General features: G+C 39.2%; 1 protein-coding gene across 1 annotated transcript in view; it reads right to left on the bottom strand.

Annotated features, from left to right (window-relative positions):
- The window catches only part of vwa8 (von Willebrand factor A domain containing 8), an 88,409-nt gene that overhangs the window by 64,950 nt on the left and 990 nt on the right, over positions 1 to 22,469 (bottom strand). The window contains exons 2-12 of the mRNA XM_085383430.1: positions 21,547 to 21,624; positions 21,327 to 21,457; positions 20,450 to 20,560; positions 5,343 to 5,510; positions 4,495 to 4,659; positions 4,075 to 4,124; positions 3,878 to 3,986; positions 3,674 to 3,778; positions 3,420 to 3,548; positions 704 to 838; positions 542 to 619 (exon numbers count right to left, since the gene is read on the bottom strand). Coding sequence (XP_085239556.1) covers positions 542 to 619; positions 704 to 838; positions 3,420 to 3,548; positions 3,674 to 3,778; positions 3,878 to 3,986; positions 4,075 to 4,124; positions 4,495 to 4,659; positions 5,343 to 5,510; positions 20,450 to 20,560; positions 21,327 to 21,457; positions 21,547 to 21,624 — 1,259 coding nt within the window. The remainder of the gene's footprint in view (positions 1 to 541; positions 620 to 703; positions 839 to 3,419; positions 3,549 to 3,673; positions 3,779 to 3,877; positions 3,987 to 4,074; positions 4,125 to 4,494; positions 4,660 to 5,342; positions 5,511 to 20,449; positions 20,561 to 21,326; positions 21,458 to 21,546; positions 21,625 to 22,469) is intronic.

The raw sequence follows: 22,469 nt of genomic DNA on the forward strand, positions 1-22,469 counted from the left end.
GGATTATGTAGAAAAAGTAGAATTGGGCTGAAAGATCTATCACTTTATCACCTACTCAGGTTGTAAATCGTGTTTTTAAAAAGTAACTAAGTAACTAAGTAATTAATTACTTTTGAAAATAAGTAATCAGTAAAGTAACGGGATTACTTTTTGGGGGAGTAATCAGTAATTAGTTACTGATTACTTTTTTCAAGTAACTTGACCAACACTGCTGGTAATAATATTTTTCCCTGACATTATAAATACATTATTAGATTAGCATATATTTACTGCCTAAGTGATACTGCTTTAATTTGCAAACTAAGACAGATATATACATAATGCACAGAAGTATCTGTAAAAAGAAATACTGCAAAATCTTTTACAATGTAGGTCAAAGGGATGACAGATGGTGAAAGATATGACTGTGGCATTAATTATTCGGGGTCTGTGACGCAAATGTTTGGTGGTTACATTCGTACTTCCCCTCATGCTCTGCAGACAACTCAAAACTTCAGAAATAATCATATTTTTGAACATTTTAAAGACCAGACGTTTTTACCTGGTAGAGCATGACAGGCTCCATGCTGTAACCCAGCATCTCAGCAAACTCTCTGGCAATCACCGACTTGCCGCAACCCTAGAAATAAAAGAAGGTATTCGTTATTAAAATCAGATTCACTATGTGCATTGTATGTGTATATGTATATCAAGTGTTAGCCACCTTAGGTCCTATCAGACATATGTCCTTAACCATGTGCGACTGTATCATCTCGGCCAACAACTGGGAGTGGCTTGGTGTATGAATGTAGGTGGGACTGCTTTTGGGTGGACGTGGCTCCTTAACGCCTGCTGGAACCTGAAGTTTCATAAACAGGAGAAACAAGCATGAAGGAGGCAAACAACAGCAGCGGCATCTGGTGAAGCCTGACATTTTACCCTGTGTGGGAAGAAAAAAAAAGTAAAAAAGAAAGTAAAAATATGTTTAGCTCCCTTTATGGTTACTTTCTTATGACTGGCTGCCCCTCACAGACAAGTTTGCACAGCTGGTGTGCAGAGTTTTGTGCTTGCAGCCAGCACTGTGTGCATATTAAGGATGTTTCCCTTTATTGACTTAGTACAAAAACTAGAAAAAACACACATACCACTCCCTCAGTGGGTGAGAGTGGTATGTGTGTGATGGTTTATATCGATATTTTGGTTTTGCTGCCCCCAGACTTGGGTCATTCCACCACGGTCATCCAGACATCACCTGGAGTGGCTCTGTGCCCCACAGATTAAGAACCACTGCCCTAAACAAACCCGTGATTCACAGATTCACGGCCGAACAGCTGGAAACAAAATTCATTATTTTTTAAGAACTCTGCGTTAAACAAGCAAAAAAAACCCCACTACATATTAGGAGCCAACACAGTTCCTGCCACACATGAAGAAAGTGCAGCCTCAAAGAGTTAACCAGAGTGATATCATTTGTTTACCTGCAGGATCCACACCACTATTTTTAGTAGTCTGAAAGGATGTCTGTTTTTCCAAACACTATGCAGTAACATTCACACGCACTGCTGCTTTTTTATCTAACATGAAAAATTAATGACTGATAAACATGTTGCCTTAACAAAATTTACATTCAGCTACAGAGTGTCAGTGAGAGATAAGACGGTCAAGCTACTGATACAGTGTGTCTGCCTGTCTGTCCGTGTGTGGTCTGCGACGTGATAATGGGCATCTCTATAAAAGGATGACTTAATCACTCTGCATGTTTTTTGATTCATAATGAAGCCTAATGCTTGCACTCATTAGGATCGATTACACTATAGATTTGCTTTATGCATTTTTTTTATACATTAAATGCTTTTTATTGTTAATGTTTGAATGGACTAATGGAAATTTAATACAGTGACTTTTATCTGAAAAATGCAGGATGGGTTTTCTGCAAAATCTAACCCGTCAATGCAACGCTTCAGTGACTCTCACATTGTCAAACGTGAGAAACGCTAGCTAACAGTTGCTTAGTAAATGAGCCTGCTAATCATAAATATCAATAATGACTAACTGTGACTATTGTAAACGACTCACGACTCCAGCTAGCACAGAAAAATTACACAGTATCTTAAGAAAAAAAACCCCAGTGAAATAAGTACATAAGGCTGGCTAATTTAAGACTGACACATAGTTGTAATGAATTTGACCAAATTATAAGCCATATCAATGTTGTACGATTTGTGTTAGTCAGAGCTGGCTGGCTAACCGCGTAATATGTATGCTAACCTTGCCAGACAGTTAAATCTGCACAGCGTGCAAACTAGACTTTAGCTTAAATGTTTACTGCAAACGGTGACCAAAAAATAAAACCAACAAGGACGTATTTAAAACTGCTGTTCCTTTGATGACCACTTGAGGTCAGCTCCAAAGACACTAATCTCCACTGACTCACATATCAAAATGCTCAACTTTACAGCAGAAATACAGTATGTCTATGTCATGGTATTAAAAGAAATGGTATTTAAAAAAAGAAGAAAAAATTGCTATCTTGAAATTAGGGTGTTTTTTTCTTCACTCATTGTATTAAGGTCTAAAGGTTGGTCTTGATGCATACTCAATTTGGCCGTAGCGTTTTCAGTGGGAGAAACATTTCGTCACTCATCCAAGTGACGTCTTCAGTCTCAGCTGACCACTGATCTTTGACCACTGATCTTTGGCGGAGTCATTTACATGAAACGGGAAAGACCATCTCTGAAATGAGGAGGGGGCCTAAGTGTACATCTTTTCCCATCTTACTTTGCCGTGATTGCAGCCATTCCCCAACTCTCTGTGAATGGTACTCATTGCCATCAATCAATGATCACTGATCAATGGTCTTTGATGAGTGGTTATGACAATTTGCAGATCAAGGAACTGACCTCACATCCCACTGTTCATTCAGTGGGCTAGATTTGTGCAAATGTGCTGTTTATAAAGTTGGGGAAACCTGCAGTCAGCTGAGACCGAAGAAGTCACTTGGATGATGACGCAGCGTTTCTCCCACTGAAAACGCTACATCCAGAATCAGTCTTTTGGGGTCTAAAGGTTGGGTAATAATTGCGCTGTCCACAGAGGTTGCTTGACTTTATGTGTTCTGCTCGTCCCTCTGGAGCATCTTTGAAATGCTTATTTGAAGAAATACAACTTGATTTGTTTATGTCTAATTAGTGAATTAAATTATATCCTTCATTGATTTCTAACATCGTGATACTAATTGGGTATCTGTGTCTTTGCAATGATCCCAACTTGCAAACCAAGCTGGTTAGCTGATAAGCTACAGTCCAATAAACAAGAAGGCAACTACCACACCTCTAAATTCAAGGCTTCAAAATAAAAGTTCACAAAGCAGTGGGCGATGTCATGCTGGCTATGTCTGTCTTTTATATGTAGTCTATGGTGTACACCCAGACTGCTGGTACCTGAAAGGTGATGTCTTTGTCCACTACATGTAAAGTGATGTCTGCATGGCCTTCTACATCTTTTGCCGTGGACACACTCAAAATGGTGGTGGGTGCTGGCTGACGATGACCATCCAGAAGCTCAAATCGCTGTGAAAGAATGCATATAAAGCAAAACTGATGCCTTCAATCAACCATATGATGTTCAGGTTATATCAAGCATGCACCTGAGGTAAAACCATATACAGACACTTTAACATCACATCTTGACTTACACTGAGTACACCCTCAACAGCAGTGCGACCGTCCTTGCCCAACATACTGTTATATGGATAAAGCCTATGGAGCAGTTGCTGGGAGGATAGCATTGGGAAAGAGTTCTGGAAAAGGACAGAAAAGTCACACAGGCACTAGTAACTTTAAAACAAATTCTCCTTTAAATTTTTGGCTTTCATTTTTCTATCTCGCTCCTGTCTCACCAGGACATGAAGGACAGGAAGCAGGTTGTCCACAGGAAAGTCAGGAAGGCCTAGGCTGGATGATTCCTGGGAGCATAGCGTAGTAGCTAGTGAGAGCAGCTGGGAAACTCTGACACACAGGAAACAACACAATACTGCATGAAGACACAGACCATCAAAGAATACTCGCACTTCAGTATGCATCTACCTAAATGTACCTTTCTGCAGCGACATTTGGTCCTGCTGAGTACAGCAACTCCAACTGGTCCTGAAAATATACAGAAGAAAACAAGACTTAAATATCCTCAAAGTCTCACAAATTTACCGCAGAACACTGTTGGCTGAGAGGCCAGAGAGAAAGAAAACAAAAGCTCAATACTTAAATTCCAGAACAAATCCAAAACTAATATATCCTCTAGTATTATCGCTAATTTTCTTCAGTATAATAACATTTCAGTATGTTGTACAAAGTGTGTTATGTTTATTATCAGAGTGCATAAAAGGAAAATTTGTATCGGTTCGTCTCTTTCTCCCCCACAGCCACACCTTTCTTATCTTATTGAAGCTTTCAGATCTTATTGAAGCTTTCAGCTTGCAGATTACTTTCTTTTAAGTAATCCATAAATTCCTGGATTGACCTTGAATGGTAGGTAATAGACGTCTCTAGCCTGGAAGCGAGAGCGGAGAGGAGGATCCAGCGGATTGCCTTTGTACTTGGGTACAGGAAGACCAAGCGCGATGACCCGAAAGTCCTCGCTTACGCGGACAATCTTCCAGCTGTCCAGCTCTTCTTTGGTGTGCTCCTGAAATGCATCAAGGTAAGAAATGGCCTATAACTTTCTTTCATCTCACACATTTGATATTAAATGCTATTTTTATCCAAAAGGCTGCAGCTCCAAAGCTCCATGTGACAAGTACAGACTCTGAATGTCGCACAGCAGCAGGATTTATAGCAACAGCATTTTTTTCCCTCAAAACACAACAAGAGCACTGTAGGAGTAGTGTGGAAATTCACTGCTTAAGTGGGAATTTACATATAGACATGACTCCATAAACAACAGCCAGCATTATAAAAAATAATAACAGCGCCCCCTGAGGCTCCCAGTAGATGAACCTGTGCTAGAAATGTGAAAATCCGAGGTAATATCCTTCTTGAGTTATCGCATTTTCACCTTGACCTGGAAGTTAAGATGACCAATATTTGAACGTGTCTGACATTTTTAGTGAATGCACCTAAGTGTCAATTTGAAAATCGTATGTCGCCTTGATCTTGAATTATCATGTTCACAAACTTGGGTGCCCACACTGCCCAGGGATTCGTCCAGCGTGGCAACAATAGCCCATCAAACTTTTACAGCTGAGGGGTTAAAAAAAGTTAATGCCTCAGCTGTTGTTACCTAAAAAGATTAGTCCCATGTGTAAGTTCTAGTTTAGAAATTAGCCGTGGGAAGTGTTTGACTTGTGCAGGCGAGTGTGCTGCTCTGACCTGCAGCAGCTTGTCATAACGCTCCGCTGACATGAGGAAGCGGCCATCCTCCAGCTGCATCTCTCGATTCTCCAGCAGGTTGTTAAGAACAGGCAGGACGTTCCTCTCAGCTTTCTCCAGCCCCTCCAGGACCAGGACTCGGCCTCTTATTGCGGCCCTTACAGCACACTAGGAAAAAGCATTAAAAGTCAAGACAAAGCGATGAAGTCAATCAATACTTCAGAAATAATAGGAGAGGAAGGGGAAGGATGTTGTAAACTCTTCCAACACATGATGAGTTTTGCCTCAGGTCAAATCTGTCGCTCCACTGTACAGGATGACCTCTGATCTCTGGGCTAAAAGCTTTTGTACAGACAGGGAATCTGACCTTCCACCAGTCCTCATTGTGCATACTCTATATAAGACAGTATAAGCTTCCGATAAAGCTTTTCCTGAGGTTGTCCTCATCTGTGTTTGTCCTCCAAGCTACTCAGAAACTTTCAAACCAGTCTCTGCTGTTTTAAGAACCTCTATTTTCTCCCACCAAATGTGGGATAAAACATCTCAAGTTTATACAGTGTGTGTGCAAATGCATGTGTCTGCGCACATTTCTGCAGAAATCAAAAAGCACGTCTGACGTCAAGAGGCAGGAAACTTTAGCTGTCTGGGTGGACCGCAGAGCGAGCGGCTATGTAATTAGGTTAACATGTAAATGCGTGGCAGGTTGTGTGGGAAGCAGAGCCATAAAACTATAGTGAGGACCAGATGCTCTATATTTAACTCTTGATCCATTTTCGGCACCAACGCTGTAATCAGATAATTGTTAGAAATGTAAATGACGCAGGATGTAGAGTAGGAGAGAGAGAAAGAGAGAGGCAGGGAAGCACAGAGGGGCCTTGTGCTATGTCTGACACCAGCCATGCGGAAAAAAAGAAAACATCCCACCAAATGCTTTTAGCCACTTAGAAATGTTAGAAATGTCACAGAACAGTGAATGTGTAATATTAATGTAGCTAGAACTATTAAAAAAAAGAAAAAAAAGAGTTAAAAGTCTACAGAGACATCACTTCCTATAACATCTCTTTGTGTTATATGTGATGTTTCATTTTTTTTCATAATGCTATGTGTATGAATCAAAAAGCTTCTGTTCCTAATTTACCTACTTCATGCACATACAGAAGCATGTTTTCCCCAATGTGTTTGCAGGTCACAACATAGACTGTATACAAACGCTAGATGCAGCATCAGGTACGTCCAAGTTCATTAAACCTGCATTCTTTGAAATGACCAGTAAAGGGCAACTACCTAGTGGCAATTTCTCTAGTGATTTATGACCTCAGTAAGTATTTTCCTAATAGATTTATTGTCAGTAGTTTCCAGTCTTAATGAATGCAATATGATGTTCATAGTACGCTGTATTTTGAATAAGAAAAGACTACAAAGAAGGGAATCCTTCAGAGCTTGTGACTGAAAAGTCGCTACTACACAAGTGTGCAGTCTGCTCATTTTCTCAGACAGGTCTACCTATGCCCATCATGTCACATCAGTTTAAAAAACAATAAAACAAACCAGAATGGCGATGGCAAACACAAACTCTTAAGTTGAGACTTTCAAAACAAGAGTCCACAAACCAAAATGGGTCAAGACTCCAGTTAACAAGGGTCCAAAACCATTTTAAGCTTTAATGGTAGGTTGAGAACCTAAAAAAGAACAAATTTAACACAACTCAAGCTGAAAATAAATTTGAATGATTTTTTTAATAAATGGCCTAGCATGATATAAAAAAAAGTTTTAAAAAATCAACCCTAGATAATATTTTTAATGTCACATAATATCCAATAAAATAATTTTAAATGTCCCACAAACCAGATTTTTAGAGTCTGATGTCTTCAGGCTCTGCTCTTGTCCCAGAACCTTTCAAATTAAATCAATTAGACTGCTTGAGTCCTGAACAAAAAGGTTTTCCATTATTTCCGGATTTTTGGCTTCTAATTTGACAACAAACCTCTATTTACTCTGTGGTAATTCAGCCACAGCAGTGAGTTTTGTTTCCCCCATGGGGCCAGCCCTTTAACTTTAACTAGTGGAAATAAGAGAATCCAGTTTTCTTGTGGATACCTTTGAATTATATTTATATTTAATTATAACTACATGTGATATTTAATTGCAAGTTTTTTTGTTTTTGTTTAATTTTTTGTGTTGGAAAAAATTTTGTACTTTAAAAAGACTTTTCCAACATGTAACTCTGCCTAGAAAGTGTAGAAAGTGCATCCTGTCAAATGATTTCAGCACAGCTGTACGTTTGGGTTCAGATTCAGCTCCAGTGGAGGTGGAAGGCTTTTTATTACTGTAATAGAGACTTATTTGTAGACTGGGTTTGAGGTAAGCTGCCTTACATAAGAGCCAGCTAAATGAAGAAGGGTGACTGGGAAATGTCAAAAATATAACAAGCATGCGATTACATCCATGTGACTCCTTCATGCATACTTTGAGGGTAGGGTGATGCTTGGAATGAAGGAGGAAGGGTGAAAAAAAGAAAAAAAAAAGAAAAAAGACCAAGAACCAGAGATAGAAAATGAAGTGGAAGGATGGGAGGGGAGGGACAGCTTAAGCTCAGGGACTGACACGTTAAGCCTGAATATAGGGCTCCAAATCAGCACAGACCCCTGAGGAATACTTGGATGTTCTAGTTAACACACAAACGCACACCTCCTACAAAACTATTCTCAAAGAGAAAAGCTCTCTAATTTGCACCCACACATCTCCAGTCCATAAAACAAATGTTGGAAAATATAATATGTACACAGTGTTATTGCACCAGACACATGGCACAGGACTCATAATCCACAACATCCCAACAACATAAAACCTTTCCACTGGACGTTTGAATGTAGGAAAGCCCACAAATAAGCAATCTTTCACCCCATTTATTAACATCAATAATGCTGTTTCTATGGAAACAATGGACAATGTTTTGATTTAGATAAAGAGGTGGGAGGAAGATGAGCCTCAGGCAGAGGAAGTTGGATGAGTTGGCTAGCTTTTCTTGTTCCAGGGAAAGATGTGCACTGATAGAAACAAAACTATTAAAGTCATTAAGGGATGAAGACTGTTTAATCAAACAACTTGATCATGCATATTTTTCACAAATGGTTATTCCCAGTTTCAGTTTGTGTCTATGGTTAAATGATTTTCCATGAAAACTCTCAAAACTGATTTTCTAATGTTCTAACAGAGCAGATGATCCGACTATACAATGCTACCTTACTTAAGTTACGGGGAAGTGTTGCAGCCCTAATCCAGGGTTTGAGTCCATGTTTGGTTTATCACTGAACCAGTGATACAAGTGAATATGCAGATATTCATAAAACAGTTACAGCATTTTCAACAACTCTGTTGGAGCTTTGATGGACTGGCGACCTGTCCAACAGCCTTTTGTGCTACGGATTGGTAGCCACTAAAATATAGCAGTTTCCTTTATGAACTTGACCATTTATCTACATTACATGCACATCTAGGATTCAGAATCACCAGTTAACCTAACATTCATGTCTTTGGACTGTGGGAGAGCGCTAGAGCACCCAGAGGAAACCCAAGTAGGCACAAGGAGAACGCGCAAACTCCACACAGAAAAGCTCAGCCAGCCGCTGGGTTTGAACCAGGAAACCTCTTGCTGTGAGTACTAGTTACTTCATAGCAAACCTAGGAAAATAGGTGGATAGACATATGGATAACAGTTAAAAATTTCAGCATGACTTCAGCATCCCTTCCATATCCAGTCATATAAAAGGACCAATGCTGGAAGAAAATTCCCTCAACATGACTAAATGCTGTTAATTTCAACTAATGAAGAGTGTGTGTTGGGACTACTTCCTATTTCAGTACATTGTGTTGACAATTATAAAATGTGAAAAATAAACTTAAATTGAACATATTAATAAAGTACCTAGTATCTCAAATCCAATCATTTGCCCCAGTTGTTATATGTAATTTAGGCATTTTGTCATGGTAAACAAACCCAGGTTGTAAGATTTACAACGGCTGTTGAAACTGATTCTACTCTCATCAGAGAGTACAAAGCTCCGAATTCATGAGTTATTTTTCAAAGGCGTCTGGATTCTATTAATGCTAAAGCTTGGGGAAGGGGAATCATAGCTGCACTGGTAAAATATGGAGGAGTGCACTGATGCATGCTATTTCTATAACTGCCCAATAAACAGTTAAGCTGTATTAGCCTGAGGTCATGCTAATAATAACATAGTCAACCTGGTACCTTCTACATTAAGGTGCCCACAACGGCCCGGTGTCGAGGCCAGCCAAACATCTTTATTGTAGGTCACACCTGTTTTAATCTCTTAATTTCCTGTCATCTCTCTACTGACAGACTCAAATAAAAGCTTAGTTCATGCAGAAGACGCTACTGATAACAGTCAATATTGCTTCTAGTGTTTGTTTAGTGTGGCACACCAAAGCACCTTTTCCCTCTTAAATTTGCTTACAGTTGTGTGTGACATCTAAAAATAGTCTATTCCTCTTATCTGGACTACATTGTACGCATGAATGTTGGATTGCTTTGGTTATGAAAAATAAAAAACAAGTCTGGTTTTATAGAAGTCACGTTATGGGATAAGAGCTCTTTTTTCCCCACGGTCTACACCCTGAGTAAATCCTTTACTGATAAGTTTGGTCTCTGTCACCAGTTTCAAGTCACTGATTATAATATGACTTTCATTGTCTAAACCATGGTCCAGGGATATATATACACACACATATAACAATTGTTGTAATCCTATATAATTTTGATATTTTTTTCCACAGGTAGTTCACAGAGCCGAGGTCATAAATCACTAGAGTGTACAGAGCTGTTTATACTTCATTCACATTGAGACCTTCTGGTAAAATATCTTTTTAAATTTCTGCTCTGTAAGTATCCCTTAACTGGATGCCCCATTCTCTAATTATTTTTTTCTTGTAAGTTGATCAAATGTCTTAAAACATTTTCCCTCTATGAGTGGAGTGGTCTGGAAGAGCCACAGGCAAACATTTTATAATGAAATTGCATTGTGTCACATAGATGGAACCCTGCCATTCAATTTAGTAAAAGGAGTCACAAGCATCAAAATGATAAACTTAACAAAATCTGCTGGAGGTGAACAAAACTACCACGTCAGCAGTGTGAAGGCACTAATGGCTGATTTGTGCTGGAACACAAACAAGCTGCCTCGCTTTATCAAACCATAAAACTGCTCAGTACACTGCTCATGTGTAGGAAATGCTGCTTCTTTGATGTGTTTACTCCTGATGCATTAACAAGGAACTCAATGCATATACATATTCATAAAACCACTTTCTCAGAGCACTAAGAGCAGTGAAGACAGTGGAGTAGCACTACAGTAAGTGGACTCCCTTCCAGCTGCAGTCTAATTATAAGAAAGCCTAATAAGCTGCAAGTCTGTTCCAGGAGAGCAGCTTTCTGAGTAAAGTTTAAGGAATAAATGTGCTGAAAATAAAACGTGAAAAACTTCCCCGTTTCCATGGAGCTGATGTCTGAACTGTTACACAACTGATTTATTTTTTACGCAGATGAAGCCATGTGCTAATTAGTCGTGGATAATGACATGACTGACTAAATGTTAATTATCACAGCTTATTATCAGTTGTGACTCTTTGAAGCCCAATGCCACAGTTTAATGATCAGCCTAATCTGGATGTAACAGTGCGGCCCTTAGCGGCTGGAAACACAGTGAGATGGACCAAGGCAAGTGTAGTGGAACAAAGTATTTATTTGCTATACAGCTCTCCTTACAACAATTAACTTGTCGAGCTTCTTCACAGCACAAAAATCCATCCTCTAATGAGGACTGGCAGCCTTAAATATGTTCAGCTGTCACAGACTTAACCATTATTCCACTCTCAGGTAAATTCTTAAATCCCAACCTTCCACCACAGTATACAATATATCAATAAGAATAAATAAATACATTTTCACATTTACATATTAATAAATATTTCACACTTTAATGTTACACCAAACCCAATATTATAAAAACCCAGAAACCCAAGCACAAAAAGATTCACCACACTCTCTTTACCAATGGTCTCTCCCGGAACCTTTAAATGGTGTCTGGACCCCCGGGGAAACATTTGCCCAAACACCTTAAAGAGGACACAGGCAAGAAAGGTGAGTAATCATTATCTTACAAACACCTATTTGCACCACTTTTATCCCTAGATTTCACACACACACTTGCATTAGTTTTCCTTACTGGTAAACCTTGATCACAATCACCATTCTTCTCTCCTGACAGACAACCACCACATTCCTTGATGAGGAGCAGCTGTGCCGGATCTGAAATAAGGCTACCAACTGATTTTAGAATTCCCAATAAATAGTCAATAAATATTTAAACTTCTTGTGTGCAAATCCATGCTTAAAGTGCAATGCTAAATAAAGTGCTTGATAAGGTGCTTTTAATAAAGTGAAAGGTGTGCTCTAAAGTGCTATACAGATAATATAATATAAATAAATGCAGTAAGGGAGTCCTCTTCCTTACACTGGACTTAGCTTTTCTTCCCATTTCATAATTCGTTTTTCTGTAGCTGTGAGACAATAAATGGAGATGGATGGAAAACACAAAGTTCTCCTTAGAGAAACTGGCCTGGATAATGAGGAACTGCTGGTTTCTATGAGGTGCCGTAAGGGACATTATTACTGAAACGCTCTCACACACACAACTGAAACGCTCTCACACACACTACTGAAATTTTAGCTCTCACACACACACAACTGAAACGCTCTCACACACACACTACTGAAACGCTCTCACACACACACTACTGAAACGCTCTCACACACACACTACTGAAACGCTCTCACACACACACACTACTGAAATTTTAGCTCTCACACACACAACTGAAACGCTCTCACACACACTACTGAAATTTTAGCTCTCACACACACACTACTGAAACGCTCTCACACACACACTACTGAAACGCTCTCACACACACACTACTGAAACGCTCTCACACACACACTACTGAAACGCTCTCACACACATTACTGAAACGCTCTCACACACACTACTGAAATTTTAGCTCTCACACACTACTGAAACGCTCTCACACACACTACTGAAACGCTCTCACACACTACTGAAACGCTCTCACACACACTACTGAAACGCTCTCACACACACACACAACTGAAATTTTAGCTCTCACACACACACAACTGAAAATTTAGCTCTCACACACACTACTGAAACGCTCTCACACACACTACTGAAACGCTCTCACACACACACACAACTGAAATTTTAGCTCTCACACAACTGAAACGCTCTCACACACACACTACTGAAATTTTAGCTCTCACACACACTACTGAAACGCTCTCACACACACTACTGAAATTTTAGCTCTCACACACACTACTGAAACGCTCTCACACACACTACTGAAACGCTCTCACACACACTACTGAAACGCTCTCACACACACACACAACTGAAATTTTAGCTCTCACACACACTACTGAAATGCTCTCACACACACACACAACTGAAATTTTAGCTCTCACACACACTACTGAAACGCTCTCACACACACAACTGAAACGCTCTCACACACACTACTGAAACGCTCTCACACACACACAACTGAAATTTTAGCTCTCACACACACAACTGAAACGCTCTCACACACACAACTGAAACGCTCTCACACACACTACTGAAACGCTCTCACACACACCACTGAAACCAGAGGCATTTCTGCTGAACAGGAAGTTGTTTCCTGACAAGGAAACTGATGGAAAAAGTGGTATATTTCAAAACACTACAAGGATTTCTACTCAGCAACCTGCTAGTACAGCAGTCCCCAACCTTTTTTGCGCCACGTAAACAATATAAAAATAAAAAAACGATAAATACCATGAAAACCATAAATAGAAATGTGTTCGAATTTTTGTGGAGGAATAAAACCCATTACATAGAAAGATCTCAGCTTGTGAAGGGATACAATAAAGGTGGTATCAAAACTCCAGAATTGGAATTTATGGTTGGCACCCTTAGAATTAAATGGTTAAAATCTTGTCTGTCACAGCCAGACTCTACTTAGCTCCACATCCCATGATTCTTGTTTAATAAAATAGTATACAGGATTAGACTTTATTTTGAAATGTGATTTTGCGGCAAATAAAATCCCCATAAAGATATCAAACTTTATAAAACAGACGTTGCATTTTTGGGAAAATGAGATTTACCCACAACTTCTCCCCATAATTCAACCTTATGGAATAATAGGGTAATAACACTTAATCAAAAATCTATTTTCAAGAGTGACTGGTTTGAACAAAAATATTATATTCATAACAGATTTGTTGGATGATAACGGTGTCATTCTAAGTTACACAGACTTTTCAGAAAAATATTGTCTAAACTGTTCTCAAAGAGAATATAACAAATTTTGTGAACTGGTCCCACTGCCTCTGCTTCATTTGATTAAAATTTTTATGATATACAATAATTTCTCATCAGTGCTCCCAAATTTATTGCTAGGGCAATGTCAGCTGTTTGATAAAAATGCAATAAGAAATTTGTTAGTAGTTTCTTCAAAGACAAAATATTTCATAGTTACAACAGAATGGTTACATGGCATGGTTCTAATTTAGTTATTTCATATACACTGGATAAAGCATACTAAAAATTTATGAAATAGCCTATTCTACCTAAAGTTAAAGAAACACACTTTAAACAAAACTAATACTGTGGCAGAATTTCTAAAAAAAGAGATTTGGCTTTGAGGTGGATCAGTGTTCTTTTTGTACTGATGAAAATGAAACCCTAGAACATCTTTTTTTTTCCTATGCCCTATCACACAATGTATTTGGTGCAACTTAAAAAATTGGATTTCCCTAAATATTAATGATGTGCCACTGTTTGAATTACATCATAATTTTTTTTATATGGATCATCTAGCATTGGATGTCTCAGACATTATTAACATCATCATACTTGTTGAGTATTGCAGCATCGACAGCGATCAACTCGAAGGAAAATGACGACGGAGGCAAAAATGTCCTTAATATTTTTGGGAACTTTATTCCTCATCAACATGCGGCAAAACTTTTCTCATGAGTGCCATTTTCGTTGTGGTATACTTTTTTTTTTCTTAGGGGCGTGATAACGCAGCATCCGTGCTCTTACAATGAAACAGTGCCTCCTTGTGGTGGCAACTAAAATACTGTCTCTGTTAAACCACAGTAACCATAATGCAGTTAAACACTGTACAACATGAGTACACACAATGAATATCTTAACAATACTTTTGAGTAAATATCATATCCATTGTGCTAAATGGAGGAACGCTAAGCCTTCTCTCCCTGGTTTTTTTGATGATTTTAAGATATTTTTCTTTGCTAAAAAAAAGACAAAAAGCACATATGCCAAAAAAATAACCAGGATAATGCACGTCTCCCGCTATTCTAAATTTTGACTTATGCTGAGGCTAATATATTGTTAAGTAATGCAGCTGTCTCACTAAGGTCCAGAATCGATTTGTTCCACGATTCGATTCAATTCAATTCGATTTGATTATGGGGAATTTTGACAGTCAGAAATATTATAATTCAGATCAGTACATTTACATATTTTTGTATTTAAAAAAAGGAAGCTGACACACGCAAGACTTTATCAAAGGTGTGAGCATCACAGCAGATGCCTTTGTGTCAAAGTAGCTGAAGATAAAACACATAAAAACATGAAGGTGGTTTTCCTGGCCTGGGATTTTATAAAAAATATTCTGCAGTACATCAAAAACGAAAGAAAACCATTAATCAACATATGAACGTTACCTCTGACGTTACAGCGGTTTTATTAGAGACACGGCTAACGTTTTGCATTTTGCATAATTTTAAAAAGTTTAAATTTATTCAGTATTGAACGGCAGAAATTAGGTTTTCTTTTCGGAAGTATGTAAAATGAAACAAAAAAAAAAACAGCGGCCGACTGCGCTGTAAACAACAGTAGACTTGTGCATAACAAGCAAGCGAATAATACAGAAAACAGATTTTTAGACGGGAAACTGTTCTTGAAGTACAGAGAGAGAGAAAGAGAGAGAGAGACGTGCGATTTTATCGTGGTGGAAGCAAAACAGTGAGGGAATTCATGACGATGTTTATGTGAAGCGCAGTTTGGATCTTCTTTTGCTGCTGGTTCAGTCAATATTGTTTGGAGAGAGATCAAACTAACAGCTTTAGAATCGGCGCAAAAACGGCGTGAAAACAAAGCGCGGACCTGCCGACAGATCAGAGTCAGCGAGCTGTCGGCTTTCAGCCCTGACCGTGTCCGTGCTGTCGGGTGAGAAAGGCGACATCTCACTGATTCTGATCCGCGGGTCCGCGCTGTGTGTTTACGTCTTTGTGCAGAAGCCGTGTACCTGCTCTCATTTACTGTCTTAGCTGTTTGGTGGTTGTTGAAATTTTGTGAGGTTTCACCAGAGATTCTGGCATTTCGGGTAAAATAAATTTATATTAAAAAATCGATTCAGGATTTTAATGAATCGATTTCACGTTATCCAAGCCAGAATCGATTTTAATCAATAAATCGATTATAAAAACCCACCCCTAACTAACAGGTTGCTGAGTAGACATCTGTGTGGTGGTTTGTTTGAAATCTAACACTTTTTCCTTCAGTTTCCTTGTCAAGAATTAACTTCCTGTTTAACTGAAATGCCTTCCTGTTTAACTGAAATGCCTTCCTGTTCGACTGAAACGCCTTCCTGTTCGACTGAAACGCCTTCCTGTTCGACTGAAACGCCTTCCTGTTCGACTGAAACGCCTTCCTGTTCGACTGAAACGCCTTCCTGTTCAACTGAAATGCCTTGGGTTTTCAGTAGTGTGTGTGAGAGCGTTTCAGTTGTGTGTGTGAGAGCTAAAATTTCAGTAGTGTGTGTGAGAGCGTTTCAGTAGTGTGTGTGAGAGCTAAAATTTCAGTAGTGTGTGTGAGAGCGTTTCAGTAGTGTGTGTGAGAGCGTTTCAGTAGTGTGTGTGAGAGCGTTTCAGTAGTGTGTGTGAGAGCGTTTCAGTAGTGTGTGTGAGAGCGTTTCAGTAGTGTGTGTGAGAGCGTTTCAGTAGTGTGTGTGAGAGCGTTTCAGTAGTGTGTGTGAGAGCTAAAATTTCAGTAGTGTGTGTGAGAGCGTTTCAGTAGTGTGTGTGAGAGCTAAAATTTCAGTAGTGTGTGTGAGAGCGTTTCAGTAGTGTGTGTGAGAGTGTTTCAGTAGTGTGTGTGAGAGCGTTTCAGTAGTGTGTGTGAGAGTGTTTCAGTAGTGTGTGTGAGAGCGTTTCAGTTGTGTGTGTGAGAGCTAAAATTTCAGTAGTGTGTGTGAGAGCGTTTCAGTAGTGTGTGTGAGAGCTAAAATTTCAGTAGTGTGTGTGAGAGCGTTTCAGTAGTGTGTGTGAGAGCGTTTCAGTTGTGTGTGTGAGAGCTAAAATTTCAGTAGTGTGTGTGAGAGCGTTTCAGTAGTGTGTGTGAGAGCGTTTCAGTTGTGTGTGTGAGAGCTAAAATTTCAGTAGTGTGTGTGAGAGCGTTTCAGTAGTGTGTGTGAGAGCGTTTCAGTTGTGTGTGTGAGAGCGTTTCAGTAGTGTGTGTGAGAGCGTTTCAGTAGTGTGTGTGAGAGCTAAAATTTCAGTAGTGTGTGTGAGAGCGTTTCAGTAGTGTGTGTGAGAGCGTTTCAGTAGTGTGTGTGAGAGCGTTTCAGTAGTGTGTGTGAGAGCGTTTCAGTTGTGTGTGTGAGAGCTAAAATTTCAGTAGTGTGTGTGAGAGCGTTTCAGTAGTGTGTGTGAGAGCGTTTCAGTAGTGTGTGTGAGAGCGTTTCAGTTGTGTGTGTGAGAGCTAAAATTTCAGTAGTGTGTGTGAGAGCGTTTCAGTAGTGTGTGTGAGAGCGTTTCAGTAGTGTGTGTGAGAGCGTTTCAGTTGTGTGTGTGAGAGCTAAAATTTCAGTAGTGTGTGTGAGAGCGTTTCAGTAGTGTGTGTGAGAGCTAAAATTTCAGTAGTGTGTGTGAGAGCTAAAATTTTAGTAGTGTGTGTGAGAGCGTTTCAGTAGTGTGTGTGAGAGCGTTTCAGTTGTGTGTGTGAGAGCTAAAATTTCAGTAGTGTGTGTGAGAGCGTTTCAGTAGTGTGTGTGAGAGCTAAAATTTCAGTAGTGTGTGTGAGAGCGTTTCAGTAGTGTGTGTGAGAGCGTTTCAGTAGTGTGTGTGAGAGCGTTTCAGTAGTGTGTGTGAGAGCGTTTCAGTAGTGTGTGTGAGAGCTAAAATTTCAGTAGTGTGTGTGAGAGCGTTTCAGTAGTGTGTGTGAGAGCGTTTCAGTTGTGTGTGTGAGAGCGTTTCAGTAGTGTGTGTGAGAGCGTTTCAGTAGTGTGTGTGAGAGCTAAAATTTCAGTAGTGTGTGTGAGAGCGTTTCAGTAGTGTGTGTGAGAGCTAAAATTTCAGTAGTGTGTGTGAGAGCGTTTCAGTAGTGTGTGTGAGAGTGTTTCAGTAGTGTGTGTGAGAGCGTTTCAGTTGTGTGTGTGAGAGCTAAAATTTCAGTAGTGTGTGTGAGAGCGTTTCAGTAGTGTGTGTGAGAGCTAAAATTTCAGTAGTGTGTGTGAGAGCGTTTCAGTAGTGTGTGTGAGAGCGTTTCAGTAGTGTGTGTGAGAGCGTTTCAGTAGTGTGTGTGAGAGCTAAAATTTCAGTAGTGTGTGTGAGAGCGTTTCAGTAGTGTGTGTGAGAGCGTTTCAGTAATAATGTCCCTTACGGCACCTCATAGGTTTCTATGGTTACTCAACTTACAGAGTCCACACAGAATGGAGGCATATGTTTGCCGAAAGCCTCGATCGATCAAAAAGGAGCATGGAAAGCAAGAGAATGAAATTTGGAAGAGTGCAAAACTGTGGTGAAGCAACATTTTGTGTTACTATGTTTCATGCGAGGACAAGGTGCACTCAGTTAATGTTCTACTCACACTCCAAGCTGTGTTTGCCTTCAACTGTGGTTTTAATGGTTCTGTCGTATTACACAAACACATAGCCAGAAACTCATGACTGTACATTTTTATTATTGTAATTAATGCAGAAAAAGCAATCCCAAATCTTTCAGTTGTATTTAGCACACAGGCCATGCACCTAGCATACATCCAGGCACGTGCAGAGGGGGGGGGCTAGAGGGGCTTGAGCACCCGCCCCTTTCCTGATGGGTGCCCAAAGTGCCCTTTTGTTGAGGCAACTTTTTTTTTTAAATTATTTAAAAAAAATTTTAATGTGTGTGTGCGTGCGGAGTCCTGTCTGTGCCCCTCAACAATAATATTTAACTATTAATCACAGTTTTTCTAAATAAAAGGATCTGGCTTGCATCAGTCACATGATCACATTTAACCAATGACTGCCCTTGACGGCAGAACGCGCTGGTTACGAGCCGGGAACGAGCTCACAAAGAGCACGCGCATTTTTTGCGGTCCGGAGCTGTAGGAGAAACACAAGTTAACTCAGAGACACAGACTGATGCGACAAAACCAGTAAGTAGGTGTACAGCGTACACTGTAGAGTGTAGCACACAGGAGTATTAGCTTATTGCGTACACGTTGGTAAGCTGTCTTGTTGCAACTGACGAACTGAAACAAACGAGCGTGCTGTGTGTGCAACAGCGCGACAAACATTACCTGTCCTTTTATTAACTGCACAAGTAGTGCTGGTCATAGCTGCTGGCTACCTGTGTAAGGCTGTCATGGGTCTGTAGCTCTGTCACCGTTTTAGGGAACATATTTAGTTTTAAAGTATTTAGAAACATATTTAGTTTTAAAGCAAGTTTCCGGGCTTTTCCTGCCTTTCTGGAGGGATTATATTTCACTAAAAAAACGATCTAATATGCATGTCCACATAATAATGATTATAATTATAATATATTAAAAAACACACGCTGTATTTTAAAGAACATACATTAAGAAGCAGATTATATTAGATTTATATTTTAAATAAGACAAAATTTGGATTTTACAGCAGTAAGATTATTGTATCTCTACAGTTTAAAAATGTAATAAGCTTTGCCCTGCACAGAGTGGATAGTGAAACAAATGGAATCATCATAATGACATTATTTCATATTTATTACTTTCCCCTACTCATTGCTTTATTATTGTAGCTCTAGTAATAAATAATAATGTAAGGATTCTGGATCAGCACAGTGATGCCCATAGTATATACAGTATTCTGAAGAAGGTCTAAAATGTCATTGTGTGTGCGTGCATGTGTGTGTTTTATTTAGATGGATTTTTAAAAAAAATATTACTCATGATATAATATTGTCCAGACATGCCTGGTAAGGACATGAGGAGGAAACAGTAGGAGCTGTGTGAGGCTACTAAAGGCAGTGCTATAACATTTTTCTGTCATCACTTTATTATAGATTAAGTGCAAGAGTTGTTAGGTGTGGATAATTAGATTATAGTTTATTGCAATAGCAAGTTGTGCCTTGTTCTCAGATAGACAGCAAGTGGAGAGTGATATATGAAATGATGGGATGGAAGGAAGAAGAGAAGCAAAGAGTGATTCACAGTCTAGTTTATTTCTCAGTTTTTTGTTGCCTTATGGTTCCAAGTGCTGTCACCAATCTTTGCATTTTGTTATTATCTCATGACACTTGTTTAATCAGCTACCATCTCTCCTGTGGACTTTTTACTGTCTACAGTCTCAGATCAACACAGCCCTGCCCTCCAGCACTATCAGCAGCAACCCCTCAACAGCAACATTGTACCATCAGGTAAAACATCGGCTACGTTTGCTTTGCCTTGTTGCCCATATTAGATTCTTGATGAATGTGTGTTGTTGTTATTCAGCCTGGTTCAATGTGCCCCTTTTTAACTTTGAGCACCCGCCCCTTTAAACCTCTCTGCACGGCCCTGCATACATCCAGCTGTTGTGGCAATTGATTTGGCTTTGTGATGCATAATGCACAACTAAAATAAAACAATATTTCAGAAAACACAATATTATACTTTACAGCTTTCATCAAAAATAATTCAAATGTCGATGTAAAGTGGATTTATGTCGAAGCCTGCATATTAGACTGTGTACAATCCATTAAATAAGCTTACCTGGTCTATGTAGAAGGCCGTCCCCGATCGAATCTCTCTCCTCTGTTTGAGGTCGGTCTCTGTGGTGTCCCTGGACAAAGCGACATACTCCACTTCCCGTTTAGTCAACTCCTAGTCAAGAGCAAGAGAACAAGTTTGGCTTGTTAAAAGTTAAAAGCATATTCTCTGGCTTATCTGATGCCAAATAATATGATAGAATTGTAAAAATAAATCAAATTACTATGCGTATCCTGCAAAGACACTCCTAGTCCATCGTTTATTAGAACAAACCTGGTAGAGCACAATTTACTCTTTACTTTGGTGCCGAATTTGTATAAAAGTTTCCATCGCACTATTAGAATGATACAACTTTATATTTATCTTATTAAAGCTATGCAATGTTTTAAAACTGCATTTACATTTCACTACTTTTGACTGTATGAACTTCTGCACTTTCTGAATTTTGCCACTTTGACAAATAATCGTTCTAAGGATGCTGCACTAGAATAAGACCTGTGTGGGAGTTACTGTGAGCCATGTACACATTTCCACAAAGGTCAGTGAATTTACTTTAGGCAAGCCACACGGTCAAGCTCAGCCACGATCCCTGAAAATCAGCAAGTGCTTAGTTACTCCACATCTGCAAGTCGCTTTGCAACCAAAGCCAAAACTATGGCATCTACAATACTGAACCGCAGTTCCATCTTCCATATCACGGTAATGTTTAATGATTGTTTAGCAACAAGTGAGCAGGAAAAACATCAGAATAATGGAGTTTTTAATTTTTGTTCATGGTTCAGTCCTAATCACATGATCAAAACTGTGGTTTAAAGAAAAAAAAGAAAAAGATACTCCTCTTTTATATTGAGTGTTTCAGTGTGTAACATGGAGGACTCACAAGGTACTGCATAGCTATGGATCTTCTCAGGGGTCCTGGGGGGCCAATGAGGAACACATCCTGACCCAAAAGGTCTTTCTGCATAATCCATCGGAGGTGTTGAGCCACCGTCTGAGGTAGGGAGTCTGAAACTGGCCAAAAAAAAAAGCAAAAAGGAAACGTTTTATGCTGACATACCTATAGGCTTTGTTGTGACATACACACACAGAAGATTACCTACTGTGTTTCACAGGAACAAGCTCTGGATTCTGGGGTGGCTTGAGTTTGTAAGTGATCTCACCAATCTTCACTGTGTCACCTGTAAAGGAACAGGATGACCAATGCATGCAAGATGGTTTTTGACAGACAAGTCAAGTCATAATCACAACAGTAGAGTTGATTTTATATTCACATTAGTGTTAGTCTTTGATGAAGGTACAATAAAAAATAAAGATATAAAAAAAAAACACTTCTCAAACAGTTTCGGTTTAACAATATGGTTTTATTAGATTTGCAAATCACTGCATTCTGTTTTTATTCAAATTTTACAGTGTCACAATCTTTTTGGAAACTGTTCACTTACTTAACTTTTGACTTGCATAAGTTTCAAGTATATAAAAGGCAGCTGACTCAGGGGTATGAATCAGTGTTGTGCACTGTGTTGTCCCCCTCCCCCTGGCAAGACTGTCCTATGTTGGTAATAATGTAGTAAGGTTCCAGAAAACCTGGTGCGAATCCCTGGACAGATCTGTGGTGCATCTCAGGGTGAACATAGAGACAGGCAACAGTTCACACTCTTGCATGCTCTAATAATTATTTGTCTTTCCTGAAGTTTGCTTTCAAACTTAAGATTTACTCTCCCAGAATGGAATTAAGCTGCTTCTGCTCAGCTCTGCTGAGAATCAATAAAGCAATGGTCGGGACTTCCAGTCAATCAATCAATAAATAAATTAAAACATGATTATAGAAATCAAAATCTTATTTGGTTTTCATATATCCTATTTTCAGTGATATCAACTTTAATAGCAGAAAATTAACTAGGCATATAATTATTTTTTCTCTCTTTTTTGCCATATTTTTCAAGTATCCTTCGTGAAGCCTGGAGAACTATTCCTGAAGACTATTTAAAGAATTTACATGAAAGTTGCCCAAGAGAGTTATGGC

This window comes from Rhamphochromis longiceps, linkage group LG16 (assembly GCF_057381845.1).
Source record: "Rhamphochromis longiceps isolate RC_006_pf linkage group LG16, R_longiceps_female_GT1.1, whole genome shotgun sequence".
In the NCBI taxonomy this organism is placed as follows: Eukaryota; Metazoa; Chordata; class Actinopteri; order Cichliformes; family Cichlidae; genus Rhamphochromis; species Rhamphochromis longiceps.